General features: G+C 41.7%; 2 protein-coding genes across 3 annotated transcripts; both read right to left on the bottom strand.

Annotated features, from left to right (window-relative positions):
* Positions 1 to 210: 210 nt before the first annotated feature.
* sh3bp5b (SH3-domain binding protein 5b (BTK-associated)) lies at positions 211 to 10,771 on the bottom strand. The gene is made up of 9 exons (XM_061775815.1): positions 10,495 to 10,771; positions 9,303 to 9,365; positions 8,108 to 8,236; positions 4,054 to 4,218; positions 3,842 to 3,972; positions 3,441 to 3,483; positions 3,151 to 3,358; positions 1,695 to 2,048; positions 211 to 727 (listed from the first exon to the last, which is right to left on the bottom strand). Exons 1-9 carry the CDS (start codon positions 10,558 to 10,560, stop codon positions 516 to 518), a joined length of 1,371 nt encoding a protein of 456 aa, XP_061631799.1. The 5' UTR covers positions 10,561 to 10,771; the 3' UTR covers positions 211 to 515.
* Positions 10,772 to 16,187: 5,416 nt separating this feature from the next.
* On the bottom strand, positions 16,188 to 20,739 carry mettl6 (methyltransferase 6, methylcytidine). 2 transcript variants are annotated; one of them, XM_061777662.1, is made up of 5 exons: positions 20,261 to 20,739; positions 19,303 to 19,437; positions 17,516 to 17,722; positions 17,278 to 17,419; positions 16,188 to 16,657 (listed from the first exon to the last, which is right to left on the bottom strand). In XM_061777662.1, exons 1-5 carry the CDS (start codon positions 20,537 to 20,539, stop codon positions 16,515 to 16,517), a joined length of 906 nt encoding a protein of 301 aa, XP_061633646.1. In that variant the 5' UTR covers positions 20,540 to 20,739; the 3' UTR covers positions 16,188 to 16,514. The 2 variants fall into 2 exon arrangements, with proteins under 2 accessions (XP_061633646.1, XP_061633647.1); XM_061777663.1 differs by having other exon boundaries at positions 17,516 to 17,686; positions 20,261 to 20,733.
* Positions 20,740 to 21,468: the final 729 nt, after the last annotated feature.

The raw sequence follows: 21,468 nt of genomic DNA, 5'->3' as shown, positions 1-21,468 counted from the left end.
GAACTGAAAAAACGTTTCCACTTCCTGAAAGTGGAGAAGAAAATGTAGAGTATTGAAAAAAGTATTGGGACATTTCAACTCCGGGAACTGAAGAGGTCACCGAGGGTATCTGCATCTGGAAGGAAGCCACATTTACGACCTCTCGTTCTCCAAACACAACTACAATCAACAAGTGGGTGAATATATATCTATTTTTTTTAAACAGGATGGTTCAACAGTGCAACATTTTCTTTATTCAACATTCCCACACGTGACACCTTCACTAACACGTCATTAAGCTCGCTGTCACCTTCCATCGAAGTGGAATGAATCAACAAGGACGAAGAGATACTAAAGTGAATCAGGAAGAGGTTTGTTTCCATTTCAGTTCTATTGAAGAGGAATAGACCAAAAGTATGGTACTGTTTATACCAGTCTCCTTCATTGAGAGTCAAACTTCAGCCAAAAAGTTCAAGTCATTCGTGGATGGAGTGTAAAAGATGACGACGCGATCCAAATGTTCTTGTGGTGGTTCCTCACAGTCCTTTGACCACTACGGCCTTCTGGGAAAAGTTGTCCGTGTTGTTGGCGTCGCTGCGTTGGCGTCGCAGGTTGAGGAAGCTGAAGCGAGCCTCCAGGTTGAAGCCGCTCTTGGTGGCGGCCGTCACACGGCCGTTGTTGTTCTGGTTGTTGCTGATGGCGGCCGGCCCGTTGTCCAGCATCACCTCGGCACCTTCCGCCCGCTCGCCTGCGACGCAGGAGAGAAAGGTTAGGGCTCTTATGTCACAGACCGCAAATGGCATGAACACAAAGTTTGGTAATAAGGTGGCAACTATGTGAAACTAAGGTCACCCCCTATAATATATATATATATATATATTTTTTTTTTTTAAGTGGATTTTGGACACAGGTATTGCCTGCTACACCTACTGAGTGTTTGGGAAGCCGAGAGAAAATTACAAAATTAATTCAAATAAAGGTATTGTATCTTATCACCTACAGGATGTGATAAGAAGAAAAATTGGAGTTTTAACAAATGTATTGGGACACAAACACACATTGAAGAACATTTGTAAGTTTGTATAAACGTACTGGGTCACCAACAGAAAAATGCTGTTTGGTCAAAAGGGGGGGGGGGGGGGGGGGGGCGCCTTACAGGAAGCGAAATAAACATCTTGGGACAAAAGTATTTGGATTAGCGCAGTTTACAGAAAATGAAAGGAAAATATGCGATTTGGAGAAAAGTGTGCGAACAGGAAAGTTTAGACTAAAATATTGGCGCACGAACTACAGAGAATGGAAGAAAATAATATATTAATAAAATAATATAGGGTTAGGGTTAAAAAGTACAAAAGTAATGGGACACTTACAGGAAGTTAGAAGAGAATTTTGGACAAAGGTATTGGGACGACTAAAGGAAGTTAAAAGTACAGAAAATGTGGAATTTTGTACAGATGTATTGGGACACCTATGAGAAGTGAAGAAAATGTGGAGTTTGTACAAAAATGTTGGGATACCAGCGAAAGGAGTGAAAGAAAAGTATTGCGATAGGATTACAAGAAATGGAAAACAATTATGGAGGTGGACAGAAGTATTGGGAAACGTTGAGGAAGTTAAACGTTACATTTGGGATATTATGTAGGAACACCTACAAGAAATGTCGAGTTTGGACCAAAACAAAGAGCAAAAGTTGCCTCCGACCACAGGTCACTCACCTCTCTCCAGGTCGCACTCGGGCGACGAAGCCCCGCTGCACTCGCTGCGAGGGCCCAGCACGGGCGAGATGAGGCCGAAGTCCGACAGGGAGACGGAGCCGGGCAGGTCCAGGCTGCAAGGCCTGGAGGGAGGCGAGGAGGAGGAAGAGGAGGAGGACGGAGTCGGTGACGGACAGGCGGAGGAGGAGGAGGCGCAGTAGGGAGAGGAGGAGGTGGCGAAGGAACACGGCGACCGGAACTCCTGCGGGCTGCTGGGAGAAGAACCGAGACTGCACGTGGAACGCGTCTCAGAGTCTTCCTCGGATGCCACGCTGCCAACGCCGCACGCATCGTCGTCGAAACACACCGACATCACTGCAGGGGGCGCCGCAGAGAATGAGTTGAAGGAAGAAAGAGGAAAAGAAGAGGATGTAGAAAAGGAACGGTGAGAATCGTCATCGTTTCCTTTTTCCCAGCTGCCCTTGAACGCACCGTCATCAGCTACATAGAACACAAAATGGAGGCTAAATGCTAGAGTGATTATTTGAAATCTCCTTAAGAGTCTCACACGCCATCAACGTACATTGACTTAAGAGTTGAATTCATTTTGTAGACAAGCTTATAACTCAATTTACTCAAATCAATTTTCCCCATTTAAATTCCATGAATGCGATCCAGACCCCCAAAAACAAACAGCATTTTTTTTTTGTTACACATTTCTAATAGGGATGGACGAGTACCGATACCGGGTACCTTATTTCAAGGTATGGGGTACTCGTGAGGGCTGCCGATACCAGCCACCGATACTTAAAACGAAACTAAAAAATCTGATTATCGAATAGGTCCTCCTCGCCAGTAGTTGGCGCTACTCATCATGTGCGTCTGAAAAAATGCGTCACAATTATATGTCATTGTGTTCATTGACATTTTATGTATCAAAAATAATAGTAGTATTGGTACTCAGTATCAGTAAATACTCAAGAGTGAATATTTGTACATCCCTAGTTTGTAATTATGAAAAACAGCATTGTGTGGTAAAAAAAACACAATAAAATGTAATAAAAGACAATGTAAAGAAATAACCTGGTTTTATAATAACCAGGTGTAATAACTGTCCGTACGGTCGCATTTGTGCGTGGGTGCCTTTAAGGGGGCGTGGCCCAGTGAGTGACATCAGGAACTGGCGTGACAAGCCAAGCGGCCAGTTAGTTCGCTGCGATCGTCTGCTCCTTGCGAGCGTTTTCATTTTGTCCCATTCAATAAACGGCTGAACGTGCATCTGCAACTACAGCTCTCCTTTCCCGCAGGCAAGGGCATTCCAGTATTTTCTCGCTCAATATTTTTTCCCCCTTCACTACGGCTGCGGCGTATCTGAAGCTCGCGGATACGTCCGGGTTTGACTTACGAAAATGTGCCGGAAATTCCCCACCCCGGCAAGCCTACACTGTAGTGAGGTCACGTCTTATAGTTTTCTTACCGGAAATGCCATCGGACGATTGGTCCCCGGCACCGCCAAGGCCGTCGCCCTCCGCGCCGACGCCCCGTCCCCGCGGGCCCATGACCGAGCTGCGGCGCCGCTCGTGGATCTCGTCCGAGATGGCCTCCAGGTTCCCGAGGGCCGCCTTGTACTCGGCCTTGGCTTGTGACAGCTCGGCCTGACGCTCGTCCACCGTCTTCTTCAAGTTCTGCGCGGGGGGAAAAACTGTGTCAACATGGCAGTCGGACGGTCAGTTTCGAAAGGAATGATGCAGAGCCCGTGTCACGTACCTCCAGCTGCAGGTAGAACCTGGCCTTCATCTCAAAGTAAGGCCTGTGGAGGAAAAGACAGAGGAGGAGGAAAACACATAAGAGTACAACATAATTGGATGCAAAACATTCCTTTTCTCTAATATTTCCCCTTTCTTCCTATTCATTATTCTCGCTGTTGGGCAGAAACCTTGTATGTCCAAATATGGCCAATTTGACATTTTTTCACAAATCAATACCATTGGTCTGTCTTGAAAATAGCTTGATAACAAATCTAGTAACGCTCCAAATGCTGGAACTTTCTGAGAAGTGTTGTAAAACATTGCGGGAGACATGTGGCGTTATGGCGCCTCAAGATTGAAAGCCTGGATGGACAGAGTGAAAATAAGTTGGTTCGTTCTACTTGCGGCCGTGTTTCTTACTTTGACTTGTTGATGGTGCGTTTGAGTTTCTTCTCCAGCTGCTTCAGGCGAGCGTTGGCCGCCGTGTGATTGGCCGCCGTCTCCTTGTGCGTCACCTCGCTTCGGGCCTTCTCGAGCTCCGCCTCCATCACCTGCGACAGCCAATCGGAGCTCATCGGCCCGTTCTCGGTACAAAATTGAGTCGTGGAGGTGAAAGGAGCCCAAACGCTCACCTGCTGCGTGGCGTGGTTGAGCATCTCCTGCCAGGCCGAGTCAAACTGCCGGCGGTCCTCATGCAGGAGGCGCTGCTCGGCCAGCGAGATGGTCTCCTTGGCGGCGCGCAGGAACTCGGAGGATCGCTGGAAGTTCTGCGTGGCCTTCTGGGCCTCCAGCTGGGCCTGGAGGCCACACAAGGGACTCGTTTAATTGTCAAGTGATTGATCGCTTTCATGCAAATGGTGGCCACGCTTGAGGGATTACTCGATGTCAGAATTTTTAGCCTTAAGTGTCGGTGGCTGGTATCGGCAGCCTTCACGAGTACCGGATACCTTGAAATAGGGCCTGTATCGGCCTGATACGATACCAAGTGTGGGTACTCATGCATCCTTAATAAAAATCCATAAAAACAATCATTCTTCAACAAAAATCTGCAACATACAAGTATAGTGGAGGTGCGAACATCAGGACTCTGAGGCGGACGTGCTAGCCACTTGTTCACCGTGCTGCTGTCCAGGTTCAATGCAGGCGATCACGTTTCTACCATCCTGGAGGAGTCGCATCAAAATGTACCGATAGAAAACGAAATCTCGACTGAATCACTCCCACATCAGCCAAAACACTGACATCACCGCATGCTCCAGGTAACTCTATTAGCGTCGCTGGTTAACAAACGCTGCCTTGTTGTGGTCATGTGGTCGGAGGGGATCTACACTCGTCGTCGTTGTTGTGTCCGCGGACCCTCGTCCGGCTGATGTTGTCGTCTAAACGCAAACGCTGACATCTCAAAATGTGTTAGTGCGAGGCCGGCTGCGGTTAAATTTCAGCGTGACCGCATCATTGTTTACTGTTTGGCCACCAGAAACAGTTTTTCTGCTTAATAATGTAAAAATCTAAGAAAAAACTATTTTGGCTAACACGCAAGCAAATGCAACATGACAAAGTCTTCGCTTTTTCTGCTTTGTCCCAGTTTGCCTTCACAGTGACACATTAGCTTCAGACCATAAATTCTGTGTTGATAATCAACAAGGGAAACGATTGGTTGATGCGTCGGGGCTGTTTTTCTTCAGGTGGAAATAGGGCAATTATGAACAGGTCCAAACAACCAATCAGTCTGTCAGTGTGAGCACAAAACCTTCTGCTGGAAAGTGAAAACATGTCAGAAAAGGTCTACTAGAAGAGCTGAACTTGGTGTTAATCAGTGGGTTATAGGTCACAATAATGATGGAAAAAGTTTTGAAAAAATTTATCCTGACATGTGATAAACGGGTGTGTAGACTTTGTATCTACTGATTGTTATTGCTAGCATGACTTGTGATGCAAACACACACACACACAGAAAAAAAAAAGGTCAAATGGAATGAAAAAAGGAGGAAGTGGGATGCGAACTTCATGGCAGCGAAAGCAGCTCACTCGTCACTTTGCTCCAAAACAAAGCCCGAGAAGAGAATTTTCACTTTTTAGCTTCTTTGCGTTGACCTAAATGAGTCAGCTCACATCCTCGCATCTTCCCCCAGCATGCACTACACTTGACCGCAATGCTAATCTCGCAGTTCAATAGAGCCCCTGCGTGTGCTCATCCCAGTGACATTTTCTAGCACGGTAAACCGCCGCTATTTGGTGGGGATAGGGACCGAACCGTACTGCAAATACGGCAGTTAATTTTATAATATTAAGAATTGCCTCTATTCATTCCGAGGGCTGCAGCTATCCAATATTTTTAGAACGGATTATTCTACCCATTAACCCATCGATGAATCAAGTCATCAGATAAAAACGGATTTTGCAGTATTACAAACTAAAATGCACATGTGAGGTGAGGGTTTTGTTGTCTACTTAGGGTCCCATCCTCAAGTTCCACACTATAATCTTTGATTTTGAGTGTGTGTGTGTGTGCGCGCATGTATGTGTGGCGGGGGATGACTCGGCAAATGGGTGCAGGTTAGTGGCTGGCTGCTAACTGGCAAAGCGTTAGCTAGTCTGCATGTCTGCATACACACGTTAAGAAGACTTGGCCGAAAAGAGTAAAGTAGCCATTTTAACATTAAGCTAAAACAAAAACAGCTTTCTCAACTACTTTTAACTTTTAAAAAAATAATAATAATCCAGCCCATGAAGCCAGTTTAGCCTTGCAACAATTTGGTTTGAAGTGGCCATTTTTTGGGTCATGATGATCAAACAATTTGTCCCTAGAGATTCTTTTCGATTCCTGCCAAAATTTGACCATTAGCCTAACAGCATAATTGCCCAAGTCTTTTTTTTTTTAGGTTTTAGGAAAACAATTAAAAAAAACAAGAAATTCAACAAACGAGAGTCCAGTTGCCTCGATTCAACCTTTGCAGATTACCATGACCTGGATGACTGACAATCTATACAAAGAAAAGGAAAAAAAAAAAAAACGTTTTTCGAAAGCACATTGCTATTTTTTATTGATCTTGTTCCACTAAGTTAAAAATGACTTTCCAGAAATTACGCTATTAGGTTAACGATATTGGATGGATAGCAATAAATTTCAGATTTGTTCCCGTTTTCGTCATCACGAATCATCATCTCAGAGGCAACTCCAAAAGATCAGAGCTTGACCAAACGCCTTGAAGGGCCTCCTCCAGGCAAAAATGGAGAGCCGAAATAACTCAGATTTCCTTCAAATGAGTTACTGAGGTTGATTCCACTCGTTCTACAAAGTCTGTACCGCTACTCCCACGCGTTTCCTCCAGTGACAATTCCGAAGATTCAAACACAGTTCAAGGTTGACTCCCCCCAACGGAAACTCACAATCGCCAATTTCCTGGCAGCCAGAAGCTGATATGCAAAAACACCAGTCTTGATTTTATCTTCCAGAGACAAGGAGCCTCACTGTTGTGGCAAATATATTTGTATCTGACGCAAACAGCACCAGGGAGTCGCGTCTAATTATGTCAAGGATCGTTTGTGCCATGTCGTGTGGACCATCAAAGACATCAGCACGCACCACAGTCTTTTGAAGCCAAATAGCGCACACACACAATCAAAAGGACTTCGTCGTCACGATGTGAGCGTCTCCTGACGTTTACTGCACACATGTCACATCAAGTCTTCTGCAAGGTCAGCACAAGGTCAGCGACTGGCTCCACTTTCTGCAGAGACTCTATTCAAGTTAACGTGGTGAATTATGACGATTTACTCATATCTGAGTGCAGCTTTGAAGGCGAAAAGTGACACAGTAACGTCCTCGTTTAGTGGCTATAAAACTAAACGGCGCCACTCCTCTGATCTAGTCATCCTCTTTGTTAAACAGTTAAACGTTATTACGCAGCGCTTTTCAAAGACTTTGGCCTCAAAGTACTTTCCAAGGGCAAGTGGTGACAACCATAAAATGTCAGCAATAAGAGCAAAAAAGACGTTTAATAGGACAGTCAATCTACAACAGAATCATGCTATTGACTTACTCATCCTGTCTGATTAAAGAGAAAATGTCTGTCTACCAACTCGTCCATACTTAGGCTGCGTTTGTGTCCGCTAGCCTGTCTATGGTGTTTCACATTATATGTTAGCATTAAGCTAGCGGACTTTCGTTTGCCGAAATGAGATGTTTTGGTTCAACAATTTGGTGACAAAATGTATTGTAAAATGTTTAGTTCCTTGTTTTAGGTGTCAGAATCATAAAGTCAACTTCAACTGGGAATTGAGGCGTACTGTGGACGAGACTCTTGTCTTCTTATTTGCTTCAGGTGATGTCCCTTCGCGCTTGTCGTACTTTTGTCGCGTGGGAGACGAGGCTGAATAAAGCACGCCAAGCAAGAACGCTGAGCCTCCTTTTGGGAGAAATCTTCACTATCTGCCAAACTGCACAAAAGTACGCTACAAAAAATATCTTTTCATTTCCGACGGCAAGGTATCGCGCGATACTTCAGTAGTATCTTTGTACCTTGCAACCCTTGTACAGTTTATGCAGTACACAATAAACATATGTAATGTTTCTGAGAAAAAACAGTTGAAACATTCCTGCATTTACACAAGAATGAAGGTGCTAAAAGTCGAAGCTCCGGCATGTTGTTTCAAAGTAGTCCAAAAAAATGAAAAATAACTGACCTGCCGGGCCAGACGCCGAGCCTCCCAGTACGGCTTGGACTCGTCCACGGGCTTCCCGATCTTGTTGAGCTGCTCGTCCAGCTTGACGGTGGCCTCCACCAGGACCGAGCGGAACTTCTGCCTGGCGTCCTGAAAAAGCAGACGGTTTAGTTTGGTGATTCCAAAAGTGAAATAAATGTAACTGTTACAATGTCTTTTTTTTTTTTTTTTTTTTTTTTAAATCCAGCACATTTGTTAAGTAGAGTTCAGTTGTATATACATTTTAAGTACAATACATTTAATCTTTTAGAACTTTGTTTTCAAATATTGAGGTGCAAATATTCCTTAATTTTAATGTGCAATACATTTTATATGAACAATTATTTAAGTATAGTGTTTTCCCATACTTAATACCATTTTAAAGTATTTTAATGTTGATCATTATGGTTAATGTGAATACAGAATCCCGTCATCAGACAGAGATTCCTCGATTTGCTGACTTCACCAAGACATCATTTGGTAATAAAAGAGACGAGTGAGACTTTCACCTTTTTTATGACGTCTCTTGACCTACAACTAGATAAAAAAGTAAGACGTGGCACAGATTGCTCACACGTTGATTGCAAATAGGATTTCTTAATGTGCACACTCACATTTTCCCCCTCACAATTTAATTTCATGCTGCAAAAAACGCCAATGAAAGCAAAGCAACATTTTAGATTCAAATACTCGAGTTGTCAAAAATTCAATCACGGGTGCGTGTCATTATCATCAAAATTGTAATTGAGTTGACCGACAAAAGGCTAAAAACGGCTCATTGAATTTTTGCAGCTTACAACTGTAATGTCACATCTTCCCTTTATTATTTATCAGGCCTTGGGAACGGCACTGGGTTGGGCAGTTTAAATGAAATACTACACATGAAATAGTAAAGCTTTTTTGTACTTGATGAGGTGGCCAGGTGTTATTACACTTTATTAGTCATTTTTAGGAGACTTTATTGAGCATGCAGGTCAAGAAAGCAAAAATCTAGATTGAAAAAAAAAATTGTAATTCTCAAGGATTAAAGCACAGATGTGTTGAATCACCAACACAAATGTGGAAATTCCCCATTTGAGGGACTGCACTCATTTCCAAAGTGTGTGGAACAGTGTGAGCGCTATATTAGCCACAATAGACACAGAGCACGTGGCTCACTGCACGCCAACACACTGACCTCCATGGCCGTCTCGCATCGGTTGATGTCGCCTGACGACTGGTTGAGTCTCTCCAGCTCGCCCTGCAAAACGCCACACAGACCAACACGTCACACCACAATTTCTCCACAACAATAATAATAATAATAATAGCGTGGATGAGTAAATCTCTCTCTCGCTATATATATATATATATATATATATATATATTATTTATTTATTTATTTATTTTTTTTAAATACAGTCTCGCCATAGTGCAGATAAAATAGAATGTGACTTTATTTATTTTTTTACACTTGTAGACTCTTAAGAATGTTACTTAACGGTTTTACGATCCCCTACATTTCTGCTGGAAAATAGATTTGTTCTGTTTTAATTATGGGATGAGTGAATTCTGAACGACGATTCTGTCGAGCTGCATGCCAGAACCATTTTTTTCTGCTCTGAAAGAATTTTACAGATCACGTTTGTCAATTGTTGATAATAAAGAATTAAATATAGAAATGTTCAATTGGCAGGTGTGTTTGCGCTTCCTGTTTTGACGACCACAGAGAGGAATTTTTTATTTCAACTTGCCCTTGTAATTTTTTTTCTCATAACTAAATTGGATTATTTATTTTTTTTTTTGCCGTGCCTGGTTAAAAAAAAAAAGACAATATACCTTACACTGCAAAGTTCATATACTGAGGTTAAAGATAAAAAACATTTGTTTTTGTCTGTAAGAAAATTGGAAGGAACCTTTTGTTGGTCAATTTTGATTGTGTCAGGATAATAAAAAATAAAAAAAGTACAGTTCAGTTGTATTTAACTTGTAAGTACAATCCATTTACAATCCATCTTTAAGAACTGTTTTATTTGAAAAAAATGTAATAAAATGTATTTCAAATATTTCCTTTATGTGAACGTAATTTTATTTTCTAATATTTTAGAACAGTGTTAAAAGTTCAAATAATGTTTTGTTGTTGTAATAACATAACTCAATAAACATAAAACATCGTTGTTGTTTTTTTTGTTATCGTCAGCTGCCATTCAGATTTCACATATAATACTAATTCATTGGTATTTTAGAAGCAGATACAAAATGGATGGCAATAATGTGTGGAAAAGGCTTACAGAGGGCGTCAGTCACAGCGAAAGACAATTTACGACATATTTGACGTCGTAGGTTTGAAATGAGAAACATTATATGAGTGCCAGGGAGCGTGTGTCTACCTGGATGCGGGGGTCGACTTCTTCGTCCTCGTAGTCCGTCTCGTCGTCACAAACATGAGGGTCCATTGTTCGAAAGCCGACAAAGACCCGGCCGACAGTCGGGAGATGGTCAACAAGCCAGGCCACCAAAACACATCCCGCTCGCTCGCTTGGTTTCCTGTCTCCGAACACGACGGAACCGAAGAGAACCGAAGCGGGCCCCGACTGCGCTCCTCTTCCTCCGCACCGTTTCCTCCAATACAGAACGGTACATAAATGTCGCTTCTTGTTTTGTGTGATTGTTGACCCGCCTCTTCCGTTCCTGGCTTGATTGACAGCTCATCTGTTCCACCACTTCCGGTAACGTCCCCTCACATCCATATAGTCCAGCCAGTTTTGCACGCTGTAATGACTGTGTACTCTTTCCAAATATCAATCCAACTACATTACACGCATTTTTTTGCATTTACAGCGTGTTCTGTGCACCTTAAAATCATTTAAATAGTTAGTTGTTACTCTTTTGTGCTCTTGGACCTTGTAAAAGGTGATCACATTTCAAACACACACAGATAATGGGTTCCTATCAGGAGCACAGTGTAACTGGTGCTGTTCTTTGGACCCTGTCAAAATGTGCCTTAACACACACACACGGTACTGTATGTACGACACTGTATGTAGGTTATTGACATTGGCTTCTAGTTCTTAGGAAAGGCAACAGATGAGGCTTTGGTATCATCGCACTGCAGCACTTTCATGGGCATCTCATCCAATTAGACGCAGCACCCAGAAATAAGGAACACAGTTGGAGGCCCATTAGCATTACTTCCATGTCGCCTGAGACGCTTTGGGGTTCGGAATCGCAATTACGTTTAAGTGAGATCGCGCGTGCGCGTGTTGGCACCAAAGAGTCGATCGTATGGACACGCACACACACTATGAAAAGACATTTGAGCATTTACTTAGTATCCTTAATGTCCATCTTATAATCCATGCACGATTACACTCTTGGCGCTCGCTAATAAGCGGATTCAGTGCACTCGTAAACTTTTTTTTCAAAAGGTTTTTTCACTACGCGTGGCCCTTTTGGCCTAATCGTACACAATTCAACCTTAAACTACTTTGCTGCAGTAGTAACACTATGTCCAACTGGTAGGGCATGTGCTAGGCACTAGTAGCTTCCTATTTAGTTTGTAGCTGCCTGCTTTGCGACCCATTTAGCAAACAAGTTTGTTTTGAATTGGCTAAGTGAGTGACGCACACCCGGCGTCCCTGATATTTAATTATCTCTTACTTTGTTAAGTTGTTTACCCTATTTTAACTTTTATGTCAAAATGAGTCTACAATGGTCAAAATGTTGGAAAACAGCTCCCAAAGTAATGTAGTGCAGTTGTACAAAAGCAACAAGAAACATACTGTTAAATTAATACTTCTTCGAGCATGAATGCTTTTTTTTTTTTTTTCTTCTTACTGGAGACCATACCAACTTGAACAAAGCGATGTTTGAGAAACTCAAGATAGATGTTTTTTTTTTTTCCCCCTGAAAAGTTGTTATTTTGGAGGTGTGGGGATTCTGCCCGACAGCGACCATATATAAAATATGAGTAAATACTGCCACTTTATAGTATTGCACATTCGTTTGTCCACAACGGCTTTGCATCGAATTTGGTCTCCACTTCTGCCTCTGAAGTCACACCAAGACGTGGGGGCTCTTCGATTTTGACGATGAAAAAGGGGCGTTCCAAAGGCAATTAGCAATTAGGATTGATATTACTGAAAGTGACCGCCAGTTTCATTTTCTTAAACAAAAAAATACATGTAGAGAACTTGTTAGTGAAATACTGTATAGGTCATCAAGACACTGTAAGTCCTTTAAGTTAAAAAAATAAAAATACAGGTACAGACTTCATCATCGTTTTATTATCGCGAGAGGCGGAGGTATCAAAAGTGAGTAAAAGTAAAAAGAGCAGATCTCTGAAATGTTTATTTAAATGCAAAAAAGCAAGCGGCACAAGCAGGTGGGCGACTGGTTAGAGCGTCTGCCTTACAGTTCTGAGGCCCGGGGTTCAATCCCCAGCCCCGCCTGTGTGGCATTTGCATGTTCTCCCCGTGCCTGTGTGCGTTTTCTCCAGGTAATCCGGTTTCCTCCCACATCCCAAAAACATGCATGGTAGGTTAATTGACAACTCTAAATTGCCCGTAGGTGTGAATGTGAGTGCGAATGGTTGTTTGTTTGTATGTGCCCTGCGATTGACTAGCAACCAGTTCAGGGTGTCCCCCGCCTCCTGCCCGATGATAGCTGGGATGGGCTCCAGCACGCCCGCGACCCTCGTGAGGAGAAGCGGCTCAGAAAATGGATTGATGGATGGATGCAAAAAAGCATTTGTACTTTGTTCTTTCCTGCTACTGCAGAAGACCAACATTGAGATTTGGCTGTGTTAATTCTGGGACACTTTGTTGTCCATATGATGATCGCAGCATTAAATGTGCTCTTATTTCTGCATTTCTGTGTTAATCCATATGACTGGAAACGAATGGCTTGCATGCTTCATGCTCTACTGAACCAATGAAGGAATTTTTTTTTAGTTTCGTCTCATTTCTCATCTTATTAGGGCGCTTACATAACGAGCTATGTGAGAAAAAAAAAAACCTTGACACCTTTCTGGCTTTTCCTATGCGTGGGGAATAACAGGATGTGTGCTAGCATTAGCATGACTCACGCAATCCACAGGAAAGGAGACAGGAAGTGTCTCCGCCTTGTTGGACTCCAAGGTTCTGACAGGGTGAAGTTGACCTGGAGTAAAATAATAATAATAATAAAAAAAATAAACAAATTAATTTAAAAAAAGGACGTTGAGCAAACTTTGCGTAAATGGGTCGTCCTTGTTGAGCTGCCTTGTTGTTTGCTTGTTGGTCTCGCCCTCCTTTTTAGTCTTTTTGTGTTGTCATGTTACGTTGTGTTCACAACAACAAGTGAATGAGCTAAGATTAGATAATACTGCGCTTCGATCAAACATGATGTCAACATCAGCAGAACTACAAACTCTTAGACTGGAATATAAACACATGAAAGAAACCACGTTGGACATTCAATCAAGAAGCATGCGTGACAACCTAATTTTCTCAGGCATTCCAGACAATGCTCCGGAAGACCCCGAGGAGCAGATTAAAAGTTTTATGATGTCCGCGCTCAAGATACAACAAGATACAGTCGACAAGATTACTTTTCACCGTGTCCACCGTTTGGGAGGCCCTCGTCCAGGACACCGACCACATCCCATCATTGTAAAGTTTGAACACTTTCAGCAAAAAAGTGTTTGTAAAATCCAAAATGTGGGGATCTTAAAGGGCCTTCGTTTGGAATGAACGACCAGTTCCCCAAGGAGATGAATGAGAGGCGTAGAGTTTTATACGCGTTGATGAAGAATTTCCGTGACAAAGGCAAACGAGCGTGGTTAGTTGTTGACAAGCTACATGTCTGTTTCATGATGCCAACGTCACGCCCTGGCTCTTCTAGATACATACTAATTTTGATCTGACTCTAATTTCACTCAGGTTATCTCGGCCTTTTATAACTGTAGACAAAGAGGAGGCTCAATACTAGCTGCTGAAAAACCGTACAAAAAGAGAATACACATTTTTCTCATCAGTTCACCGCTCTTTCTCAAGAATAGATTTCTTTCTTTCAAACAATTCGGCAGCTCAAAGAATGACTTCCAAAATACTTCCAATCATCATCAGTGATCACGCACCAATTTCTCTCAATCTAAAAGTTGAATCAAATTTGGGACCCACACCAACATGGCGCTTCAACACGTCCCTATTGAAGGACCCGGATTTTGATTCTTTTGTGAGGAAGGAATGGGATGAGTTTTTGAAATTTAACGACTCCCCAACCATATCCCAGTCTCTGTTGTGGGAAACCGGGAAAGTTGTTTTGAGAGGTCGAATCATATCATATTCTTTGTTTAAGAAAAAACAAGACCAAAAATTGGAAAATGGAATTGAGGAAAATATAGTGAGCCCTTTCCAGAAGCAGCCATGCATTACCTCCACCATGCTTCGACAGACGAGCTTGTGTTTTGGATCAAAAGCAGATCCTTTCTTTGTCCATACTTTGGCCTTTCCATCACTTTGGTAGAGGTTAATCTTGGTCTCATTAGTCCAGAAAACTTTGTTCCAAAACTTTTGTGGCTCATCTCTTTTATTTCTTTGCCAAATCCAATCTGGCCTTCCGATTCTGTTTGCAGGCCATACCACAAGATGCAAACCACTGCATCTTGTGGTATGGCCTGCATATTTCGAACTTCGAACAGTGGATTGTGGTACCTTCACCCTGTGGAGGTTGGCAGTGTTGTCACTGACTGTTGTCTTTGGGTTTTTCTTCACAGCTCTCACAATGTTTCTGTCATCAAATGCCGTTGACAACCTTGGCCGACCTGTTCGATGTCTGCTGCTCAGTACACCAGCAGTTTCTTTCTTATTTTTCAGGACATTGCAAATTGTTGTATTGGCTATGCCCAATGTTTGTGCAACAGCTCTTCTCTCAGCTTCAAAACGGTTTGCTTTTCTCCTCTTCATCTTTGCTTAACAGCAAATGCAGTTTTCACAGGCGCAACCAAAAGCCAAAAACAAGCACTATCTAATGTTGACGCAATCTAAAAGGCAACACCTGAGCAACTAAAAACACCCATCAGTCACGTTCCAACACTTTTGCTCACTTGAAAAGTGGGTGGGTTCAAACAAAAGCTGCTCTGTCCTGAGTTGTTTAACACATCTAGTTGTAAATACCATGAAATAAAAGCTGGGATTCTGAAACTTTGTCTCATATTCATTTTTTGATCTGAAACCCAAATGTCTTCAGTACACAACAAAAACAAATGAATTTACCTTGCCGTTCCAATACCTTTGGAGGGGACTTGTAGGTATGTAAATGTATAGATACAGTATGTGGATGTATATATATGTAAACAAATGTATAGTTGGGTAGATGTATAGCTGGCTACATGGATGTATAGATAGGTAGGTCTATAGGAAGATGTATAAATAGGTACAGATGTACAGGTATGTATAGTTAGAAGTGTGTATAGATAAAGATGTATAGAGAAAACATACGTAAATGTAGTTATGTGGGCAGAATTATACATAGGTAAGATGGCTATAGATGGTAGCTTGAACCAGTTTTGGTATAAGTAGATGTATAGCAAAGCACATACACAGTATGTATCCATACGAAGACTTATGTATACATACAGTATGTCTTACTGATTAAAGATTTGCATTCAACATAGGGGTGTACTCACTTTTGTTGTCAAAAATTTAGAAAATGGTTGTTTGAGTTATGTCAAAGGGCCGCAGTAAATTTACTCATGCAGAAGCTGTACACTGACTATTTAACATTGTGTCATTTCTAGTGTTGTCCCATGTTGGATAGATAACTAGTAGATAAGACGGGTCTCAAGATGTATTGGCAAGTAGATACCTTTATAGATGCACACGGCGGGAGAATTTGCAAAATAACAGAATTACAAGGTGTAATGCTGTAACCAGTCAGCCGGATAATCCAACTTGCACTTGTTGCTTTGTTAGCAAATGTTTTGAGGAAGTTATGTAACCGCGATGTAAAAGTTTCAGCCAGGGTTGGTCACATAACCTTTTGCTTGCTTTCACTTCCTGACTGCTTCCTCAGGATGACCCATAAGAACCTTTCACTCAACTAAAGCAGAACCCATTTTATTTTACATTTATTCAGCCAAGCGAATATTCAATGTCATCCTTTCTACATGGGTTTATGACCTGAAGTAAAATAATTAACATTTAGGCTTTCCCCTAATAGATGTTAACACATTTTAAATAATAAAACTTTATTTGTAAAAGTCATTCATTTTTATTGCTGTTTACAACTCACATCACACACGTAGCTTGAAAAATTGGACCAATGACTGATACGTTAAAAAAACAACAACTATACAACATTAAAACTCAACCATTGTCTTCTGGAACGTTCTGTCCATTCTTTGTCTTTCTCCTTGAGTCTGCTGGCATCATGATTCCAGTTTGATGAACTTGCTCTGCAAGAAGACTCTGGGAACGCAAAGTCCTTCTTTCTTGTTGACCGTCTCCCTCTGGACGTACTCGTTGACGACGCAGCGGAAGCCCGCGTCCGAGAAGAGCGCCGCCAGAAAATCTGGAAATACGCGAACACAAGGCAGTTGGGAAATGACATAGTTGATGATTTGTTGTCATATCCATAACTGGAAAAGAAGAATAAGCGAACCATAGAAGACGACGACTTAAGAAAAGTATGTGTCTCATACAGCGAAAAAGAGGGCACTACAAAACTTGGTGAAAGACAGCCCAAGTGATGGCCATATTTTTTCATTATGCTTTCTTCTGATATTTGTTGTTTGATATTATAAAATTTTCTCTAATATTTTTGTAATTTGTTCCTATATATTTCTCCAATATTTGGATCAATATAGCTTTGGCTCTTGTTACAAGTGTAACTAATAAATGTGTAATATTTGTCCACTAGTTTGTGTCGAATCTATTTGTATTTTACATTTTTTTGTTGTAACGCATAAAAAAACCCATTTATTATTCTATTTTTAGTCTAATATTTGGAAATTTTATGTCTAACATTTTTCCATGTGTGCAAGTGAACCTGTTACCACATCTACCGTATTGCTTTGCCCAATGTAATGTAATCTTGAAATGACACTCTTCATGATATAGTGTGTGCGCGCGAATGCTGGTCTTTCAGCATTTGTACATGATTTAACTGTGCGGACGGGAACATGTGGGCACCTTTGGAGAAGAAGTAGGATCTGGTTCCATCCTGTCGCACGTAGAAGTTATCTGCCAGCTTGCTGCTGGCTTTGAACCTCCGCATGGCGTGATCGTGCACACCATAGTCTCGGAAGAGAACGGCGCAGCCGGGTTTCAGCACCTTCGGGGTGAACAACACGAAAGTGACGCTCTGCTCGGCAAGTACAGTGAACTTCTGCGCATTCAGAAGGGTCTCAGCCACAATCGCGCCCCGTACCCTGTGGATGTTGCGCACGGCCAGCGCCATCTTGTCGGGATGGATGGCGGACAGCACGAAGATGAGAGTGGCCACGTCCACGCTTCCCTCGGGAACGTTGTGACGTAGGTCGTCGCGGGTGAGGTCGCACTGGAATACCGAGCAGCGCTCGGCACGGCACAGAGGATTCTTCTGTCGGTCGAAAACAACAAATGTGTCGTTCCTGCTCTGTTTTCAAAGTAAAGCAATGTCATTAGGCACATTTACAGCGGACATAAAAAGTCAACAGTCTTCAATTAACCTAACACGCATGTTTTTGTAATGTGCGGTAAAACCAGTGGACCTGAAGAAAACCCACGTAGGCACGGGAAGAAAATGCAAACTCCACACGGGAAGACCCGGATTTGAACTCACAACCTCTGAACAGTGAGGCGGATGTGCTAACCATTCCTCACCGTGCCGCTCACAAGCTAGCGCCAAATTAAAATGAGATACAAACTAATTTAACATGTAAAAATGTAAAATCAAAATGACATCTTTACCATTAACATTTCAAATATAGAAAATGAAAAAATATGTAATCAAAACTTTAACCAAATTAAAATCTAAATATACAAACATTTAAAATATAAAAATTACAATTAAAACATTTATTTTAAATAAGTTCAAATCATAATTCCATCCATTTTCTGAGCCGCTTTATCCTCACTATGGTCGCCGGAGTCCTGGAGCCCATCCCAGCTATCATTGGGCAGGAGGCAAGGTACACCCTGAACTGCTTGCCAGCCGATCGCAGGGCACACATAAACAAACAACCATTCACACTCACATTCACACCTACGGGCAATTTAGAGTCTCCAATCAACCTACCACACATGTTTTGGGGTTGTGGGAGGAAACCGGAGTGCCCGGAGAAAACCCACGGAGGCACAGGGAGAACATGCAAACTCCACACAGGCGGGGCCGGGGATTGAACCCCGGTCCTCGGAACTGTGAGGCAGATGCTCCAAGTTAAATAAAATAATTTACAAATTCAGTTAAAGCCTTATTGAATTTAAAAGGGCAGCAGTAACATATCCATCAGGAACAACAGGGTCACAGTTTGAGTCCCTCAAACGCTCGTAACTCAAAACCCTCATATCTCAAATCATCTTTCTCGATTGAAATCCATGGCAATGCCATTATTCTCTTCGAGCCCTACAATGTGCTCTTTCTTGCATGCGCGCGTTGACCAACCAGGGCCAGTAATAATAAAGACATACAGAAACAAATAAAGAGTTTCTAAGTGTCACTAAGTGACTCGGCAAGCTGCAGTCGTTTTTGTGCAGAGGTTTAAAAAAATGCCTATGAGTGTTGTTATATTGTTGCTACTGTTTGTTATAGGCTTATAACACTGCAAAGTTGAACGTATCTGTTAGCCCATCTATGGCGTTTTGCATTGTTAGTTACTGTTAAGCTAACAGACTCCTAAAACAAAGCTATGTGGGTGTTTTAAATACACGCGTTAAGTCTCTTTGTTTTACGTTTACTTTAACAGTAAACTTAAAGATGGGAGTTGCAATAAACAGGTTGAAAGCACTTTTTTTAAAGAAATATTCATAATGTTACAAACTGCTATTTGTTGTCAAGTGAGACGAGTTGAGTTTGCTGCCACCAGTGCTCATACCTCAAATTTTTACTTGCAAGTCAAAGCAGGAAATTGGCCGAGCAACGCCTCGTGTCAAAAAAACAAACAACAACAACAACAACTCGAAAGTAGGGTTGCTTGTAAGTCAGGATCATACCACTAAGAAGTGGCCCCGACTCACTTTGACAAAGTCGACCGCTCTGGGCGAGAAGTCGCAGGCGTAGACAAAGATGTTGTCCTGGTCCTCCAGCAAAGGGAAGATGCAATTGCCCACGCCGCATCCCGCCTCCAGCAGGACTAGCCTCTGTGAGTCAGACTGCAAACACACACGCGCACACACACACACACACACACACACAAAAGTCATTGACGGCTTTACTGTAGTTGTTTTAAGTATTTTGTTTTAGACGCTCCTGGACTACTTGGTGCAGGTAAAGCTGGATACATTTTAAAAAATTGTAATGACTTGTTTCAATTTTAACCTGCAAACTGTCACTGATTTTGAGGATTAAAATAAACACTAATGACCAAATTTAAAAATAGGATTGACGACTGACTGACATCATCATCATCATCAATCGCCAAGCTACGAATGAGGATTGTTTCACCGGATTTTAATTAACTCACTTAAAAAAACATGAATGGAATACACAATATGGTCAAATCTGTCATATTTCATAAGTGTATTTAACTCCCTTTAATAGCTTCCATTTTGACAGATTTTCAAAAGTAGGCTTCACACTAAAGACCACTACAACCAAATGTAAACAGATATGGCCACTGAATAGGCCATCAACATAGGTGACCAGTAATACACTACATTACTCAGTTTCATTTACGTAAGTAACTTGTTGGATAACTTGTCAGCGCAGTTTTAATGCAACACAGCTTTTAAGTGAGTGTTTTTGTTAAGAAGAAATGCTACTTTACACTTTGTACCTGAACGTACTTAACATGTTAATCAAAAGTACAAGTATAATCTGGAAAAAGAAATCCCCAAAACATAATATATATTTAAAATCTAATGTATGACCTGAAATGGCCTTTCTTTTTACAATGCGTTTCTGTAGTGCCTAAATGCACCACGTTATGGTGGCCCGCTTTGTAAGGGCTTTCGTTTTCTCGAACCTTCCTTTCACCTGTCTACACGTCTTGAGCTCATCGAACTCTCTGCTGGTCCAGTGTCTGTCCTTGAAGAAATTCGTGGTGTTCCTTTTGTAGAACAAGTCCCAGTTTTTCTGCGCATCTCTCTCCAGCTTCATCTGCTTGAAGGAGGAGACCAAAGTCTGCTCTCCTCCTATCTTCCCCTCCTCATGGCTCAAAACATCTTGTTTGGTGACGTCTATTCCCACGCCGCCGTCGTCACAAAGTGTCACGCTATCAACAGGGGACAAAGTTTCAGTCTTCAATGCGGCCATTCTGCATTAAGAAGAGCTTCCAGTTGATCGGTATTTTATATTACAGACTGGACATATTTAAATTGCGAGCAAATTGTTAACCGGAGATGAGAAACGACGCTAAAGTTCAATTCAACAACCCCAAAAATTAGCATTTTTGAACAACCACGTCCATGTTGTCCAACAGCTCATGTGATCCGTGTAGAAACTAGTCCAAGAAGTCACAAGGGCCAACAAACTCAAAACGAGGCCTCAAAGTGAATAAATTACTTAAAAAAGAACATTATTTCTACTTAATAGGTATTTTAATTTCTATGCGTGAAAATATTTCAGTATTGCTTAAATTAAAATTTGGTTAAGCCTCCGAAGACTTAACATTGGGGATCCCCCTTACAATGTGTCCGTGTAGCAACTACACGTAAAAAACAAAAACAATGAGGTCACTCCTAAATAAATAAAAGTACTTACAAATGTTTACTTCTAGTTCACAGTTTCACAATTAAAAGTGGAATATGGCCCTCGGCCCCTTCCCACAATCATTTCTAATATTAGCCTGTTCATAACGTACGTGATTAATGTACAATGGCGTTTAATTGAATAATCATCCATTTATAATGTGAATTTCTTCACCGTGGAACTTACAAATGCTTTAAGCACCTAAAAAGGCAAATTTTAACTCTTGTTTTTAATTATCTTGTGGTAGCTTGTGTCCTGATCAACATAAAACACAAGTGCGTCTTTATAGTTAACTCATTAATGTGGAACGTTGAGACCCAAACTCTTTCACAGACACAACGTGCACCAACGACTTTTTATTTTAAATAAAAAATCTGCTGGTTGTCATGGTCCGAGTGGAGCGTAGACGTCACGTCACACGTGTAAACACGTTGTCAAACTCTTTAAAAAGCACAACTAATTTCGTCATAACGTTCGAGCACTTTATTTAAAAA

This window comes from Phyllopteryx taeniolatus, chromosome 6 (genome assembly GCF_024500385.1).
Source record: "Phyllopteryx taeniolatus isolate TA_2022b chromosome 6, UOR_Ptae_1.2, whole genome shotgun sequence".
NCBI lineage: Eukaryota > Metazoa > Chordata > Actinopteri > Syngnathiformes > Syngnathidae > Phyllopteryx > Phyllopteryx taeniolatus.
Note: the sequence above shows the minus strand (reverse complement) of the source record. Positions and strands in the feature narration are given on the sequence as shown.

Bases quoted from the DNA above. Each gene is read 5' to 3' on its own strand.
- sh3bp5b (XM_061775815.1), bottom strand. From the start codon at position 10,560: ATGGACCCTCATGTTTGTGACGACGAGACGGACTACGAGGACGAAGAA. The intron at 3,484-3,841 runs GTAAGAAACACG...TTTCCTCCACAG, and splicing joins CGCACCATCAACAAGTCAAA to GCCTTACTTTGAGATGAAGG. The intron at 3,359-3,440 runs GTACGTGACACG...CCCCCCGCGCAG, and splicing joins GGTTCTACCTGCAGCTGGAG to AACTTGAAGAAGACGGTGGA.
- mettl6 (XM_061777662.1), bottom strand. From the start codon at position 20,539: ATGGCCGCATTGAAGACTGAAACTTTGTCCCCTGTTGATAGCGTGACA. The intron at 17,420-17,515 runs GTACGGGGCGCG...TTCACCCCGAAG, and splicing joins CCGTGCGCAACATCCACAGG to GTGCTGAAACCCGGCTGCGC. The intron at 16,658-17,277 runs GTGCCCACATGT...GCGTATTTCCAG, and splicing joins ATCCTACTTCTTCTCCAAAG to ATTTTCTGGCGGCGCTCTTC.